The sequence below is a fragment of the Puma concolor genome, chromosome D1 (assembly GCF_028749965.1).
Source record: "Puma concolor isolate L17-30 chromosome D1, mPumCon1.1.hap2, whole genome shotgun sequence".
NCBI classification, from domain to species: domain Eukaryota; kingdom Metazoa; phylum Chordata; class Mammalia; order Carnivora; family Felidae; genus Puma; species Puma concolor.
Window position 1 is genome coordinate 69,367,391 of NC_141676.1, and position 18,307 is coordinate 69,385,697.

Consider the following 18,307-nt stretch of genomic DNA (forward strand, 5'->3'; position numbering starts at 1 on the left):
AAGATATTAGCATATATTTAATTCTTACTCTATATACACACCTTGATTTAACTCAAAACATTATAATTTGTTTAGTTAAATTATTGGTAGCTAACAATTTTTAGTGAAAAGCATAATGGGCCAGAAAGTGTGTGTGTGTGTTTTTTTCATGTTTGTTTATTTTTGAGAGAGAGAGAGCAAGCAAGCATGAGGAGAGAGGGGCAGAGACAGAGAGAGACAGAGGATCCGAAGAGGGACCCATGCTGACAGCAGAGAGCACAATGTGGGGCTCGAACTCACCATGAGATCATGACCTGAGCTGAAGTCCAATGCTTAACTGAGTCACCCAGGTGTGCCTGGTTTTAGTTTGAGTTATCCCTTTATTTACTGGTGATTATACTACCTCCAAACCCATTAGAAGGTAGTATAATCATTCCCCAGTGGCACCTGCCTGAATTGTAGCTGAAATGTCTAAGAGGCAAAATGGGGCTTCTACAGGGCTGGGCTTTGTCATTCCAAACCCATTGGGTTGGTTTTTATAGCCTGGTAGTAACAACTCTTACCAGCAGGGCTTTTGGACAATTCTGATTTAAGCCTTGACAATTCTGATGGTTTGGCTTTGTGTTCATTGATGGTAGGTGAATTCTCAATGGACTCTGGTCTTGTAGTTAAAACTTGTGAGGGAGAACGGTGCCCATTAATTGGAAAAGAACCAGAAGTCATTGGCTGACATGTTTCATTTTTTGATGCACTTGGGCTTGAGGCTGATTGATGTAAAGGCAAAGGCTTTCTGTACTGGGGAGGTTTAGGGTCATTCCAAAACTCATCTACGTCCACTTTATCTTCTGCTCCATTCTTCAATCTGTCAGATTCTAAAACACTAAATTCTCCTATGTCCCGGCCGTGGCTTAGCCCAGGGCTCTGTGGGAGTTCATCCTTCACTGCAGAGAATCTCACATGTTTTAATGGCTCCAGGGAGTTTGAAGAGTCGTCATCTTCCAAGGAATGCTCCTTCTCAGAAATTCTCTCATGGATGGTTAGGCCAGGTGACACAATTTTGCTTTTGGGTTCAAAGTTCTGAAGAAAACGAACCGTTTCAGAGTCTGTGCTGCTAGAACTGGAGTTGCGCTTCAGGATCCCTCTCGGAGCCCCCCTTGCACCCAGGGAGTCTGTCCTTTGTCTAGGAAAAGGCTGGTTATCATCTTGCTTTAACTCATGTGATTTGTGGAGCATTTTCCTGGCTTTGGGGATTGGAGCTTTGATCTGAGATCCATTCTCAGGGCCTGGAAATGTCTGCTTTGGTTTCTCTAAATTTTGGCTTGAAATATCTGGGATCGACAATTCTTCTTTTGACTCTGACAATTCACCTGAAAATTAAAACATGTTAGGTGATATACCAAATGGAGAATAACCCTAATTTAAAACACCTATCACGAATTTAATGTACATTTAGCAAAAAGAGTAAAATAAAATATTAAAGATAACAAAGTATTCGTGTAAGTGCAGACCTAATTAGAAAGCATTATGGGGCGCCTGGGTGGCGCAGTCGGTTAAGCGTCCGACTTCAGCCAGGTCACGATCTCACGGTCCGTGAGTTCGAGCCCCGCGTCAGGCTCTGGGCTGATGGCTCAGAGCCTGGAGCCTGTTTCCGATTCTGTGTCTCCCTCTCTCTCTGCCCCTCCCCCATTCATGCTCTGTCTCTCTCTGTCCCAAAAAATAAAAATAAAAACGTTGAAAAAAAAAATTTTTTTAAAAGAAAGCATTATAAAATTCATTCATGAACTTCACTGAACTGTACATTTAAGATTACTGTGCTTTACATCCATACTTTGAGGTATTTTTATACTCAGTAAAAAAGTTTTTAGAAAAAATTTTTAAAATTCCTTAAGGAGGCTAAGGAAAAACACAGAAGTCACTTAAAAAATTCACATATGTTGGGGTGCCTGGGTGGTTCAGTTAGTTTAGTGTCCGACTTCGGCTCAGGTCAGGATCTCGTGCTTTGTGAGTTCAGGCCCCACACTGGGCTCTGTGCTGACAAAGCCTGGAGCCTGCTTCGGATTCTGTGTCTCCCTCTCTGTCTCTACCCATGCCCTGCTCGCACCCTGTCTCTCACTCTCAAAAATAAATCAACGTTAAAAAAAATTTTTTTTTTTAATTCACGTATGGAAACTAGAAAAAGGAACTCAATGTTTTAAAAAGAAAATCTCGATTTTTTTTAAAAAAGAAAATCTCTAAAACAAAAATTAGTTTTTTCCAAAAAGTTAAAAAAAAAATGGGTAGCATGTTCCAGTGCCTTTTTTCCTGTAAAATATTTTACGTAATATAATGTGTATCCAATGGAGGGGGGAAGTACACTAATATTAAAACAGGATAATTGATACTCCAACTCCACTATTTAATGTTAATTTTCTACCCCTTGTCCAATTTTTAATGCCTGAGGGCTCTTCTTATAGTTGCTTTTGAAGAGACTGAATTGTCTAGTATTTCTTCTTAATGGTATGGAAGAACGGTAAAATTCTGTAAAAGGCAGACTTAAATCAATTAAGCCACAAACCTGATCAAATGCCTCCTGAGGGACTAGGCTGATAATTACAGATTAGAGGATCATAACATTGTCAAGTGGCCTTTTTTCCTTAAGGCAAAAACTCTTTTCATTACACAAAGAATGTCCTCACATGGTACACAGCCAATATGTGCTGTTAAATGAATGAATGAACGCCTCTGGTCAAAAAATTCCCCAGTTCACTGAGGGGGAACCTAAGGCCTGGAGGTCAAACAACAAGTGTGAGCTCCAAGACTGGAATGCGTGAACTTCCAGTTTCTAAAATTTCTGCTTCCTTCCCTCAGGCAGGAAACCAATGGGCACAGTAGAATAAGAAAATCATCAGGACTTTTCACGTTCTCTTGAAAGTTCTTTTAGTTAAAGGAACTCTGAGAATTTCCCTTGGTCCACAGATAACAAAGATACAAATATCTAGTCCATAAAAATAATATTTACCTTCTTTTGAAGTCTGAAAGAAACCAGCCTTTCCATTTTTTGACGGCTCACTTTTGGTTTGTTGAGATAAGTGATCTTCTGGCAACTTGGAGCTATTAAATGGGTTCTTCCTTTGCTGGGGAAAAATATTGTTTATTAAACTCATTTTAAACGTCATAGCAGCAACTCAGTGTTAACAAATGCTTATTAGTTCCAAAACTTGATAGTTTCATCCAGTAAACTCTGTCTGGCATGTTTGAAAAATTACTGTCCTGGTTAATGTGGCTGACACAGAATTACCAAATATGCCAGACCAGAATTAAACTGTATAAAATATACTCAATCCCAGAGTCCTACAAAGTTAGACCAGAACCAGGCATTAAAATCTAAACCTCACATTTTACAAAGGTGAGAAAACTTGGGCCTAGTCTAGGTTAGGGTAAAGCTGAGACTGATCAGGGCAGATTCCCCCAATGCTCTTTCTACATAAAAGACTCTCACTGTGCTAGATTAAAGCTGAACTAAATACAATTGTAACTGACCTTTCCTATAAAGATTTAAAAGACACTTATCAAGGTATTTGGAGTGCTTCATAATCACTATTATGATCATCAATTCCAATGACAGAAAGGGGAACAGTAAATAGAATTTTTTTATTAATATAAGACTGAATATGCTTATTGTCTTGACCTTCATAAATTGGCAATACCCTCCCATAAGCAGAACTCAAACAGAGATTCAGGAAGCTATGAATAGGAACATGGACTGATATGGAACTAACAAGCTACTTTCCATATGCTTAAAAGCAGCAATCCCCAACAGGGGATTTTTTTTATTCTCTAGGGCAAGAAATTGGGGTCTTCAGCAATGTAGAAATACGGTATTCACCAACTTTTTCACCACAAGAGTGACTTCTTACATAAAATAGTAAAAATTATCTATATTTGGTACAAAAAAGGACTACAAAATCCTCTTCATATCATGGTACTTTGATACAATGAGAAAAATGGCATTCCTGCCAAAAATGAGACTTTTGGAGTCTGAGCTCAATCTACCTTAGCCGGAGACACAGCTGACTTCCTTGTGTTTTCCTGGGACATATCAATCACGGTGGAAGCTGGATTTACCACGCTAGAACTGCAAAAGAAATAATAATTCAGAGAATAAACCCTCACCTTTTGAGGAAGCATAAATCATGCCTCTGAAGCTGAAAGCTATTAACGCAGGACAGGAGAGGAAGTTTGTAAAACCAAACTGCCGGGAAGGGAGAGAGAGTTGGGGCCTAGAGATCATTAAGCAGCAAAGTGAAGGCAGAGGCAGGGCAGACACGAAAGACAGGCATGAGACAAGCAAAACCATCAGAAGCCTTGAGATTTTTATCATGGTACCAGGCACACAGGAGGTTCACAATGTAAATTTGTAGAGATGAACCCATCTCAAAGTCAGAAGCTAAGGTCAGGTGCAGATGACAGGGAGCAACTTATCTCAAGGTGAGGGGATGTCATTGCTGAAAATAAAGCCCCAAAGAGTTTCAGGGCTTGGTTTCACAGAATGGCAGTGGTCACTCTAACTCAGGCAGGAAATAACTGAAGGAAAAACTCCAGTGAGACCAGTGACTTGACAGCCGATCTAAGAGAGCTGTGCAGGGAGGCCGGTACATTCAGGCAACTTGGTGAGGGCTCTCAACCTAACTCTCCTAACTCAGGCTGGGCAGTGAGTTCTTATTCATTTTTTTTTTCAATGTTTATTTATTTTTGGGACAGAGAGAGACAGAGCATGAACGGGGTAGGGGCAGAGAGAGAGGGAGACACAGAATCAGAAACTGGCTCCAAGCTCTGAGCCATCAGCCCAGAGCCTGACGCGGGGCTCGAACTCATGGACCGCGAGATCGTGACCTGGCTGAAGTCGGACGCTTAACCGACTGCGCCACCCAGGCGTCCCTTTTTCTTGTTTTTTGTTTTTTGTTTTTTTTTTTTTTTTCAACGTTTATTTTTGGGACAGAGAGAGACAGAGCATGAACGGGGGAGGGGCAGAGAGAGTGAGTGAGTTCTTATTCAACTACAAAAGGGGTAAGGGCAAGCACAGCAGCCAAAAGATGGTGGCAGGTAGAAGCCTGGGGCTGGCTCAAAAGGAGTGAAGAAGATTCTTTACCCAAGGGACAGGACAGCCCCAGTGTGAGAGCACAGTGAGAGTAAATGGAGAAAAGGGAGTTTAGCAGGGTTCCCTCCTGAACAACCACTCCCATGGCTATTAAGGAAGAAAGGAAAAAGAGAGTCAGAGTGGCCCCGGACAGACGGGAAGAAAACCATCTGTTCAGACTTCCTGCTCCAGTGGCCTTGCCTCAGGCATAAAAGGTGAAGTCACTACTGGCTGAAACCACTGTGCCCAGGTGGACTCCACCTGTCCTCTTAGTGACATCACAGACTCAAGAACTTGGAAAATACCTAGGAAGGCACCGGCTTTTCACCATGTAGCAAAGGAAGTGGATGTTGGGGAAAGAGAGCAATTTTCCCCAAAGCCACAGAGCCCTGCCCAAGAATATGGTCACTCAAAACATGGGCTACTTGTTCCCACAGCTTCATTTCCTTTCTTTCCCTCTGCACTTCAATTGTTACTTTTTGCACAGACTTAGTCCCAGGAAAAGGATGAACTTTTGAGGAAGCCATTCTTCCTTTTGTTACTCTCTTCATTGTTCCAGAAAGGAATTGCGGCAGTTGAGGCAGATGTATATAAGATACATCTTGATTACATGGATGTGACAAAGAGGGGAAAAGGATGGGGAAGGGAAGGGCAAGGAACAAGAATGGGAATTTATAATGGAGCTAGAATTAAGGCTCATAGAAAAACACATTGCAGGAGGCTATTCTTACAACAGTGGGCACGCATTTCAATCGAGGTATCTATCAGCCAATGTGAAAACAAGTACCTGGTCACTGAGAGAACTCACGGTGTCCATACAATAAAAATAGCCAATAGCTCCGGACTAGAAAGCACTATCTCTTGACTGTCATTTTAAGAAGCCCATGAATGACACAAGGAACCTTACAGCAGAGGCTAAGCTCAGTTTCTTAGAATGTTTTGTATCATCTCCTTATAAATAAAGCAGTCGTATAATCAGAGGACCTCAACCAAATGCTACCGGCTCCATGCATCACCCATTTTGTCCTGCCATCTTCTTCCCTCCTCTCCCACTCACCAAGACTGAAGGATAAGCAGTCTCAACTCTCTTCCCTCTCTGCTCCCCGGAAACCCAGTTCCTGTGCTTCATAGGCCCCAGTTCCGAGTGCCCATATTTCACATCATAAAACCAGACATGAAACTAGTCTCTCTCTTTCTAAACTCTATCAACCAATGTATGTCAGGTCCACTATGAAGTACCTCTTTGACCATCTTTATAAATCCCCTGCAATGCCTTGTACGGCACCTGATACACAACTTGTGAAAAACTGAAAAATGAAGATCACTGAGCCAGTGCCAGGCAGCAGATAGGTATCCATGACTTTTTTTCTTAAAAAACCCATGTTATTTGCCAAACAACAACAAGGCACATTATTTAAGTTTAAAATAAATGCCTTTGTTTCTATTAGTTCAGAAAACAAAAGAGGAAGAAATGACACATTCAGAGCACGTGGTCAGACACTAAAGTACAGAGATACAGTATCACTGGGCCACTGTGTGTGTTGGGAGAGGGAAAATGACAAGGGGGTGGGACACGTGGTTAGGGACTGGGTTAGTCTGCTTAGAAAAAATGAAAACAACAGTCTTGTGCCTCAAAGTCTGTAAAAATACAGCTACTTCTCAGATTAAGCTCTGGCTTTACTTCTTTCAAGGAATACAGCAATGTTTTGAACACCTGCCTTTTATTTAGCAATCATCTTATCCTCAGCTGATTTTTGCAACAACCCTTTGAGGTATGTATGCTTCTCCTCATTTAACTCATGAGAAAAACTAAGGCTTGGGAGGTTAAATAACCTTGATGTCACAAAATTAATAAGTGAAGACCTGGGGATTTGAGCCAGGTGTGTCTGACCCTGACCCAACAGACAATCACACGAATAATGGCGAGGCTACACTGCCTCTGATTTCTCACGTTAATAAAGTGGTGGTTTATAGCAAGAAGACTGAAGTCCAGGTGATCCTTCTTTCCCAGTGACTGTCACATCTGTCACTTCCTTTCTACCTTTACAGTCACATCCTTTATTTCTATCAACTTTAATAGCCTCACATCTGACCTCCTGATTCTAAAGTTCCATGAATCCATTCAGCATTCCGCCACTAAGCTGGGATGATCTCAAACACAATTTTGATCATGTCACTCTTTTGCTCATTCTCCTTCCCTGACTCCCCAAGGCCTGTTGGAATGAAGTCTGTTTGAACTTGTCAGGAAGGAACTGGAGATGCTCCGCCATGTACCCAATATACTTTCCCACTCTTTCCTTCTATTGCCCCTTCATGCCAAAGAGTTCCATCTACTCATTATCCCCAAAACTCACTTGACTGTTGTCTCCACTTGGTCTATCCCCCCCGCCCTGCCCTCATGTGTTTGCTCCGCTCTCTGCCCAAATCCTTGCTGTCATCTCCAAGCCCAGTCCGAATCTCACCACCTTGTGATACTGCTCCTGTATCAGCCCAGCTGGAAGTGGGTCTACTTGTCTCAAATCCTTATATCACATTTCAGTGTTACTTTGGATTCGAAATTTGCTCTCTGCCTGGCACTATTTGTTATCACATGATCAGATATTCACACACACGGATGCGTTATTTTTCCTAAGAGAATATAGACTCTTTATAGCCAGATACTGTGTCTTTGTTTCTTGGAATCCCTCCCCAAGGTAGTAGACTGTGTCCTGCATATAAAAGATACTCAATACATTCCACAGGACTAGATTTTTAAACTGTAGCAAGCCAAATTCCACACCCTGTGCTTGTAATTCTTCCCTCAGGCACCCTTCAAAAACTACCTGCAATGCCAGAAGGAACACTTAGACAAAATGTGTTTACTTTGTTAAAAGAATTATTAAAGTATTAGATTATGATATTGACATTAGGGTTAAAAGTATCTGCATTTTAATACAAGTCTTGGAAGACTTAACTACAAAGAATAATAAGGTATCATACTGTTGCAGGGATGCTGGGGAAAGAGGTGCAGCTTTAAATCATACCACGTGGCCAGCTGGACACTCAACCTGTTTCTGTGTCTAGCCATAAAGTGCTCCCAAGCACATAAAGTGACTTTTAAGAGTTTCTGAACCTTAACTGGCCTTTCCCTCTAAAAAAGTTAAAAATAACAGCAGACATCTTACACTAGTTCTTTGCAGCTTAAATATTAACAGTGTCGAATCAGAAGCAAATTCGGCGAGTGATTTTTTTCACATGCTGTTGCTGTTGTTCACCTCTCTCCCCCTTTGGGTGGCAAGTTTCTTGGAAGCTAATGCTGGGTCACGTCCCAAGTGCCCAACACTGTGCCAGCACATGTTACACTCAGTGAAGCTCAAACACATGGGTAAACAAATGAAGAAATGGCTCAGGGATAAAGTGAGGGAAGTAAATTAGAAAATATGCTACACCAAACCTTTCAAGTCAGCATTTTTTTTTTTAAGTAAAACATTACTTGTCTGATGCCACCATACTTCATGCTACAGAATTCTCTAACACGAATATTCTCAGCCAAGTGTAAGACACTCTGATGTCACAGTGAAACTATTTCTACCACAGGTGATTTGGGCAAATCCAAGATCCTATACAATTAAGAAAGATTGTTTTAAAGTGCTCAGTATAAGTGATTCTGGGGGGCAGGCCTCTAAGAAATGAAATGGTCACATCACTGCATATGCAATATATCCAAGGACAAAAGATCAAATGCATTGTCCTTAGAATGGCATCTCTACCTTGCTTTTGGGAGAAAGCTAGGTGCTTCACATTGAGCTTATTATTGGGGTAGGGGTTGAGGTAAGTGGCTAATTCTTCTGGGAGATTGAAACAGGGAGAGAAAGAGGGAGAAAGAGAGGGAGAGACTAAGAGATTGAGACACAAACAAAAGCCTTCCAGGGGAAAGAACATTAGTAGAAACAATAACATTATTTCAGAATTAAAGACATGGTTTTAATTTCTTGGTCCCCATTCAACAGAGGATAAGACAGAGATCGGTGGCAAAAGTAACACTGAAGCATAGGAAGTGAAGCTTAAAGATTAGCATTTTTGTTCATTATGATGACTCAAAAGTAATCAGTGCTTTAACTCTACCAAAACCAAAGTGAGGTGAGGACGTACAGCTTCTCTTGTAAGAAAACTCATTGTTTTCTCACCACTTCCTAGGGAAGTGCAGAAGCCACGGAAAGAAATACCACAGGGAAAGCTTCACCTTGTTCTCCCTGAACTCATTTTGGAGATATTCTCTAGGGATTTTTTTGATTAACAGACATTACAAACCTCTGCAGCAGCCAAGCTCCCTCCTACCTCCATGCCTTCTGGTACTCTACTTTGAATGCCCCCTCTTATAGTTGTCCAAATGTGAGAATACCCCTCACATTCTTGTCCATCTTTTACAGTCACCAGAGCTCATGGTGATAATGCTGAGCTGAGAGATGCTCAGTAATGCAAAGCAATGAAGTCTGTAGGCTATCGATCATGTTCTTCATTTGTAGCTTAACTTTTCCCTTTCTCCTCTTTTCTACTCTATTCCTGAGTTCCAAACTACTTCATTCAATCATTCATTCATTCACTCATTTGTTCATTCGTTAACCCCTCATTCACCATTATTCTTTACCTCATAATTCATTACCTTATCAACTGTTTTCATTCAAGTGGTCAGTCTCTCACTCTCCGTCTATTCTCCATTCATTCCTTCCTTCCTTCCTTCCTTCATTCCACAAGACACTCTTTGGGCACTGTTGCATGTGTTAGGAATAGGGCAGTGAACCAAACAAAATATAGCAATAAACCAAAAGGCCTTTTCCTCATGCATTTGGAGGGCGGGGAAGGACAATACATACACCCAAAAATAAATATGTAACCAAATGTCAGGTAGTGGTAAGTGTGCAGAAAATAAGAGAAAAGTGCTGGCATTCATACATTCCCCAGATACTTATCACTACATGTTAGGTGCTTGGTACATGGTGGTGAATAATATCCATGTCCTCAACGCTGAGAAAGAAATGCAGTGACGCTCAGCCCTGGGAAAAATCTGGATTTTTAAAAGTTCCTTGGGCAGTTCTGACATACAACTCACAGTTGAGAATATCTCATCAAGTAACCCACGTATCTTTTATAGATTATTAGATATCCCTGTGTCATACAAACACCTGAAATTTCTTCTAATTTCATCTCTAAAACTGTCATACGTTTCCTCTTTTCTCCACTCCCTTGATTAGGTTCTTACCATCTCTCACCTAAACTTCTGTTACAGTGTTCTAATGGAATTGCCTAACCCCATCTTCCACAGTTATCAGAATGATCACTCTAAAAAGCAAACTTGATCAAAATGTCATTTGATGGCTCCTTGTGACTTAAAGGAAAAGTCCAGCCTTTTGGCCAACATGCAAGGCTCTTCACAATCTTGCTCTGGTCTCTTCCTGCAGCATAACTGCCCATCACTCACAGAGCACATCTACTAGACCATTTTCAGGTCTCCAACACGCCAGGCCCTCATGTCATTCTCTGTCCCTATATTGTCATTCTCCCCATGTCTACCTAACATAATCCTTCTCATCTTTCAAGAACTGACTTACATATAACTCTCTCTAGAAGCTTCCCTGACAATCCCTCACATTCACCCTGGACACGGGGCTACTCCTCTGTGCTCCCATAGCTTTTAATTACACTTATCATGTGACATCACAATTTATGGTTATACATGACAGCCCCTTTTGCAAACAATAAGTTCCCTAAGGACAGGGACCATATGTTGTTCATCTCTGAATTCCTAGCTACTATCTTGCATACAATAAATATGGAATAATTACTGACTGACTAAATAAATGACTGAATGAAGAATAAATTAGAAACCCTATAAAATGATTTATTCTACTGGGTGCTAGCAAGACATTGAATCAGTGTTTCCAATCAGCTACATACAGTGATATTTAAACATTTTATTTCTAATAAATATCCTGAAAGTAAACCGAGCCAATATATGGATTAACTGTTCCATCCTAACCATCATATCTGTTTCTCTTTCCTATTTTTGTACACATTTCACTGTCTTTCTTCTGGCCTTTCTGAACTCTTCTGCCTGTGGTTTAGGCTGGCCCATAGTACCCCCTGCTGATTTTGCTCCAGCAAAAGCAGTAACTGACCTCTGACGGAGGACATCTATTACCAGGGCTTGTTTGTATATAGTCAGAGTATACTACCACCTCTTTGATATGATGCCAGGGCACTGAGATGCCCACTGCCACTAACACAGTCCTCTCTGCACCTAACACTTTGCTTCCCTTGGTTGAAGGCTCTGATCCCCATCAGTCTGCATTCTGAAGGTAATTCTTTAATCTTTAGAAACCATTAGGAACTGGAAGTCTTCCCAGCAGAAAGTCTATACAGGGTGGGAGACAGACACATGACAGACCTCTGAATCCTTTCATTGAAATGCCCTCATCTGCACTGCACACCACATGATAAGAGCTACTTGGGCGTGTGTTGGGATGCCACAAACACGCTCAGGCTCTTATTTCAATAAAGTGACCATTCAGAAAAGGCAAGAAGCTGAAATTTTCCATCCGTGCAGGGTTATTAAAAAGTCAATATTCCTTAGAGTGGAATGCATGCTAGATTCCTTCAAAGAAGAAAGGAGAGGCCATCGGGCAACTGAGGGATGTGGGATGGGGAAGGACGTGAGAAGAGGAACCAGAAGGGGAAAAGAAATGAGAAGCTTGGAATGCACTTGAGAAACTAGCGTTTTCTTTAGTGTATTGGGCTGGTCCTGTGAGAGGCCACAGTGTTAATATAAGCTATCACAGAGACCAATCTTCAGACAGGCAGTCTTAAAGGAAGAGATTAGAGAGAGAAACTACAAGGCCAGTCCACTTGCAGCCTCCTTCAGACCAAAGCAGCACCAAAATGGGGACATCTAAGACTATCAGTGTTGCCCGGAGCACCCAACCTTGTTTCACAGAACATGTCATCCCAAGTAACAAAGGAAGGTCTTCTCACCCCAAAACCGGTCTACCTCTATAGTCAAGACATGTTATACCTCATTTATGGGCAGGGTCCTGACCCCCATGGGAAGAGCTTCTCACATCTTTATTTGTATACTCCCCACCTTGGTTCAGCCATATCTTGTGGATTATTTGGGGATAGGAAGGACATGATGTGCTATCAAGGTGTGGTTCATGAACCAGTGCCAATCTGAGAAGTGCGTGTCACTGGTTCGCAATGAGGGGAGTACAGAAATTGCGTGTATACATTTAGACTCATTTATAGCAATTTGCTAAGACATCCCAGAACTGTATCGGGGCTTTATACTTTGTATGACTTTGCTGTTTTCTGTATTTCATTTTTGTTATATTTTTATGTAAGATTCCAATCTGTGATGACTAAGAAATACAGATTATTTTTTAAAAAACCAAAACACTGGTCTTTGACCACAGTTTGTGCCAATACTGCACAGTTAAAATTCAGCAACCAGCACTGAAACTGTGAGCATTTGGAGTTTTCCTTTTGCCACTTTAAAGAAAACCTCACTCTCTATTCCTTCATTCATCAAACCTCTCTCTACTTCCTTGTGTGACAGGTGCAAACAAAGATGAGTTCCGGAAGAATGCAGGTACCAGATGGCGCGTGAGTTCATGCCAGGCACCCACAGTGTTTCAATTCTTCCCAGGCAGGACCCCACAGAACTGTGCCCATACAAACAAGGAATCTTGCCACAGAACCTATTAGAAAAACTGCTTCAGAAACTGCAATATCTAGTCACTGTTGCCTCACAACACTCCCGGACACCTGACTCCTGGCTAAGAAAATATTGACAGGTACTGAGTCATGCTATTGAAGTTCAATTCCTCTAAAAGTACAGGCCCCAAAATACACTTAACACACCCAGTTCGCAAAGGTTAAAGTATAGGTGAGAAACACCGCAGGAACCCGATACTGAGTAAAGTACTAGCTTCTGACATGGGAAGGAAGAAGTAAACAACAGCTCCTTCCCCAGTTCTGGATGATTACCACCCATGTCACGTCATGAGCAAAGCAGCATACATTTTTATTCTGACATTTTTATTCTTGCCTTCTGAACCATACCTCATCTATGTTATAATAACATAATTATAAAGCCACTGGAAATTGCCAATTTTCTTTCTTCCTGTGAAATGCTAAGTGGTTCCCACATCTCATTTCATTTAATCTCATAATATCCTCGTGAGGCAGCTCTGCTCTGATTTACAGATGAAACCAGAAAGACTCGTCTGAGGCCACACAAGGAATGCAGAAAATAATGAAGATATGACTTGGGGAAGCTATATTAATAGCCTCAAATTGAGGAGCAGGGGAGAAACACCCACCAGCCTGCATGGGGGTCATGAAGAAAAGCCAGGTAATGAGGGCAGCGGCGCCTCTGTCCCCCAGGCCCTTTGAGATGAAATGCGTTCTTGGGAGAAGGACAGGAAATCTGACCCAGATAAAACTGTGCAGTAAGCTAAGTTGGTCTTCTGACACCCCCAAATCTCCGTTCCCCTTCTGTGGTACTTGAACCCTCCTCCCCTAGTTAGTCAGTGTTCTGGTGTCCCCATCATCCATCAGATTGGCTCTTAGGAGCTGCGCTCAGCTCCTTAATGATGATTCTAAATAACTGTGTTCTCACTCCTGGAGTTTCTAATACTTAAGTTCTCATCTCTCCCTATGGAAGGAAATCCTTTATCTCATTAGGGGGATTGCTGGAAAACGGGAAGTCACCAAGGGGAAGTGGTAGGGGTCGATTCTCACTCAATGTATGTGAGAGTCCACACTTCTATTCACTAAATGCCCACTATGTGCTATTGACCATTTTAAGAATTCTACATTTACTAGCTAATTAAATTCTCAGTAATCCTGCTGGAAAATCATTATCATTCCATTTTTACAGTTGAGAAACCAAAGGCCCAAGAAGTTAAGTCACTTCTAACACAAGGTCACAAAATCAATTAGTGACTACTTATTGTTTAACTTCTAGCCAACATGGTTTCTACATACAGAACATTACAAATCATCCCAGAGGGGAAACAGTCCAGCCTACAACCCATGGAAGTGAGTCCTCTCCAACCGGGAGATGGATACTGGGTACCTTAATAGAATCAGTATTCCATTATTCACGTCATGTAACTTTACTCATATTTGGCTCTGAAATGCCTATTGATGCCTACATTATAGACCTTCTCCCTCATGTGTCAACTACATTAGAAATATCCCTGTTCCCTAGGTGCCTCAGACTTGGAAACTGACTCAGTGATTAACCTACCAGCAAATTTGTTGACTTCAGCCCTGTTGTAGACTCTGAATTGAATTGTCTTCACTGAGGAGGTACAGATACAATGCAACTGCCTTCCCACCAAAGGGTAATAACTATACCTCCAAGGGATGAACACCAATGGGAAGATCTTAAATACCTAAAAGCAAATCATCAAAAGGTTTCTGGCAATGTAGCTCCACAGTCAGGTACTTCTTAAGAAGGATGCACAAATGTACATTTTTGACTGGCCAGATGGTAACAGGTATGGAAAACACCAAAAAAAAAAAAAAAATCAAGACTGAAATATTGAGGACAATCTGCATCCTAAAGAGGCATTTACTGAGCACCTCCTATATACCAGGTATTCTACCTACGTTATCACTAATTCTCACTATAGTCTTTCCTGGTATATATATATTATCTTTCCTATCTAGAGTTAAGAAAAGAGACTCAGAGAGGTTAAATGACTTGTCCATCATCAAATGGCTAATAAGTGGCATATTTAGGATTTGAATTCATGTCTGGTTTCCCAGAAACTTGAGATTCTTCCATTGAACCAGGTTGTACAATTTGATCATAATTCACCTCTTCTCTGAAACGACTATATTTATTTTGAAGTACCTCTTCATTCTACTCTAAGGTGAAATCATTAACACAAATAAAAATCAGCTATTGTTGGTGCTAGAAGAAATCACCCACTTAACATTTTAATTTTATTTAACATTCAGGTTTGTTAGAAATTCTCCAAGTTGGAAGAGTACAGCTCAGGCTTTGTCCACATCAGGGCCCTAAATTCTCTCATACATACTCCCATCACAGTGCCTGTGAGAAGAGTCTGGTGTTTACACTCATAGCACACCAAGCCATGAATCCCACATCCAGCGGCTCTCCCTGTGAGCTCTACCTTACCTTGGGCTTGCTGGTGCTACATCCTCTGGCTCTTCTAGAGCACCAGTTAGCTCTGGGGGAAGGATAGCATCTTTGTTGACGTTATTCACCCAGCTTTCCTTTGCCTCATTTGCTCTGTCCTTACTCTGCTCAGCTGAAAGAGGAAACAATAAAGACAGGAAGGTTATCCCTCACCTCCATGACCTACAACTCTTATAGTAGCTCTTATCACTGAAGCTCAAACTTGAACCTCAGGCCTTTCCAGAGTGCCAAGGCAATCACTAATGAGTCTGAGTATCCAGGGTCAGAATTACATCTGCAAGTCAAGTCAATAGATTCTCATATTGTTAGCGTCCCTCAAGCAGAATCTCCTGAGAGCATGATTGTACATTTAAATGTGCAGGTAAATCCAGAGACCACTACAGCAAAATGCTGACCACCTCTAAGTAGATCTGACCTCAACTGGGGACAGGACTAAATATGTATGCCAGGGGAATTCTCTGGTCAGTGAGTCCTCATTGGAACAGAGACACCATCATTACCAAGCATTTACCAAACATCAACAGTGCCTGACTTGAGGTTGGGCTCTGGGACCCAAAGGGAAATAAACACTTATCATCTGGAATGTTCCTCTCCACTGCCTCTTCCTTCCCCCAGTCTCTACACATCCAAATTCTACATACTCCTCAATACCCAGCTCAGATGCCAAGGCCCCCCAAAAAACTCTGCGTTCCCTATTCAGGAAATAACTTCTTTTTGCCTCTGAACATCAGATCTCTTCACCAGCACCTCTCATAGCATCAACCAAGTACTAAATGCCAGACACAGTGCTGAGTTTTTTGCAAGCATTTCCCTGTGAGGAAGGAGTTTTTTTCCAAGTTCACAGGTTTGGAAATTGAGGATCAAAAAGTTCAGGAGACTTGCCTAAGACCACAGAGCCAATAAATGCCAGGAATGCTTATACATCAACGTTAAGAAGATGAAGCAGGGGCGCCTGGGTGGCTCAGTCGGTTAAGCGTCCGACTTCAGCTCAGGTCATGATTTCGCGGGCCGTGAGTTTGAGCCCCGCGTCGGGCTCTGGGCTGATGGCTCAGAGCCTGGAGCCTGCTTCTGATTCTGTGTCTCCCTCTCTCTCTGCCCCTCCCCCGTTCATGCTCTGTCTCAAAAATAAATAAACGTTAAAAAAAAAAAAAGAAGATGAATCAATATAAGGGCTCCCAATTACCAAATAGTCACATTCCAGGGTGGTATTCCCTACAGAGTCTCTCTACACATAAGTCTAATTTCTTCAATTGCAAAACAGAATCCACAATAGTAACTTGTACCTATCAAGAGTTCTGAAGGCTGGGATGGTTTTGAAAATCAAGAGGGATGCGAGCAACACATGGCATATACTCAACAATAAGCCTTTATTTGCAAGGAGTATGACTCTGAGTCATAAAGAATGAAATCCCAGTTCGCCATTTGCCAATGATACAACCTTGGACAAGTAATTTCACTTCTCTGAACTTTACATGTCCCATATATAGAACGGGGATAATAATACCTACCTTACAATATTGCTGCTATAGTTACAAATATAGAGAGTAAATGCCTATCATGTATTAAATGATCAAAAGGTGAGAGCTGTTTTCCTTATTGTGTACAGGTTAGATCTACACAGGGGCTATTCTCAGGGGTAAAAGTTTATACTGTCTAGTCTAGAGTGAGAGAGAAGGCACACTATAAATGTTTAATAAACCCAACAGAATTCTAAAGCCCTCAAAATACTGTCTTTACAGTCTCTTAAGTAATACACTTGGTTGATTAAAGAGGTATCAGATGTTAAAGTTGTTGAAAGAGATGCTAGTCTCTTTCTGTCACCCCACTCAAAGGAAAAGGTTCTGAATCTTCTGAGTTAAAAGCCAAAAGGAATGCAGGGGTAAATGCCTTATAACCCCAACTCTTGGGGCGCCTGGGTGGCTCAATCAGTTAAGATCCTGACTCTTGATTTCAGTTCAGGTCATGATCTCAAAGTTTGTGAGTTCAAGCCCCATGTGAGGCTCTGTGCTGACAGTGCAGAGCCTGCTTGGGATATTCTCTCTCTCTCTCTCTCTCTCTCTCTCTCTCTCTCTCCCTCCCTCCCTCCCTCCCTCTGCCCCTCCCTTGCATGTGCATACTCTCTCTCTCAAAATAAATAAAATAAACCCCAACTGTCTATACTACTACAACTCAATACAGTCTCTAAAGGACTTCCCATGTTTTTCTACATTACCCTGGGTCACTGAGCCCTGCCTTCATCCATCTGAATTCAGGGCAAGAGGATTTTGAACTGGGGGACTACACATTATGCAAAGCACACCTCTAAATGACATCCCTCAGCAGCTTCCAGTAAAGATTCTAACACCCTTCCCTTCTCTTGACAATGCCTTCCCCACAAATGCTGGCTCAAAATGTACTACCCAAATCAACTCACCTGCTACCTGGAGCTTCTTCTTTCTCATGGATGCTCTGATGATATCTGCACCATGAATTCTGTCTCTGTGCCTTTTTGCCTTGGCTTCATAAAACCACTGGCCACTCATATTCTTCAACTGTTGGTCATCCTTAATTTTTTCAGGCAAATGTCTACAAAAGGAAAAGAGCTTTACTTTGCTGAGAGCCCATGGTAAATAAATGAGTTTACTGTGACAGTGCATAAAGAAATTTGTAAACAGAAAGACATATAAAGCTCTCAATAATTTAGAAGACCCCACAAACCTCTTAGATGACTAAGAAATATATATATTCCTCTTTGAATGAAAAGTCGAGAAAGACAAGGCTTACACTTTTTAAAAATCAAAGATTTTATCCCTGACCTCCACATGATGTCTGGAATTTCTCAAGAACAGATTCACTTTTGGGCTGTGGTCTTCTGTGTCTACTGTTCAAATGCAAACACCCCAGGGAAAGATGATATATTAAGCATCTCTAAGCTTTGGTCCCTTTAGCTGTAAAAAGAGGTTAATCATACTAATCTACTTCATGGGATTGCTTTGAGGATTAAATTAGCTAATGCATATAAACTG

The 18,307-nt window shown here is 41.5% G+C and overlaps 1 protein-coding gene across 18 annotated transcripts in view; it reads right to left on the bottom strand.

The window, feature by feature from the left end:
* Positions 1–18,307, bottom strand: part of SYTL2 (synaptotagmin like 2) — a 156,792-nt gene that overhangs the window by 34,254 nt on the left and 104,231 nt on the right. For all 18 annotated transcript variants that reach the window (XM_086678481.1, XM_086678484.1, XM_086678482.1 and 15 more), the window contains 5 exons: positions 17,716–17,867; positions 15,282–15,414; positions 4,012–4,093; positions 2,978–3,092; positions 543–1,346 (listed from right to left, as the gene is read on the bottom strand). In XM_086678481.1, coding sequence (XP_086534607.1) covers positions 543–1,346; positions 2,978–3,092; positions 4,012–4,093; positions 15,282–15,414; positions 17,716–17,867 — 1,286 coding nt within the window. The remainder of the gene's footprint in view (positions 1–542; positions 1,347–2,977; positions 3,093–4,011; positions 4,094–15,281; positions 15,415–17,715; positions 17,868–18,307) is intronic.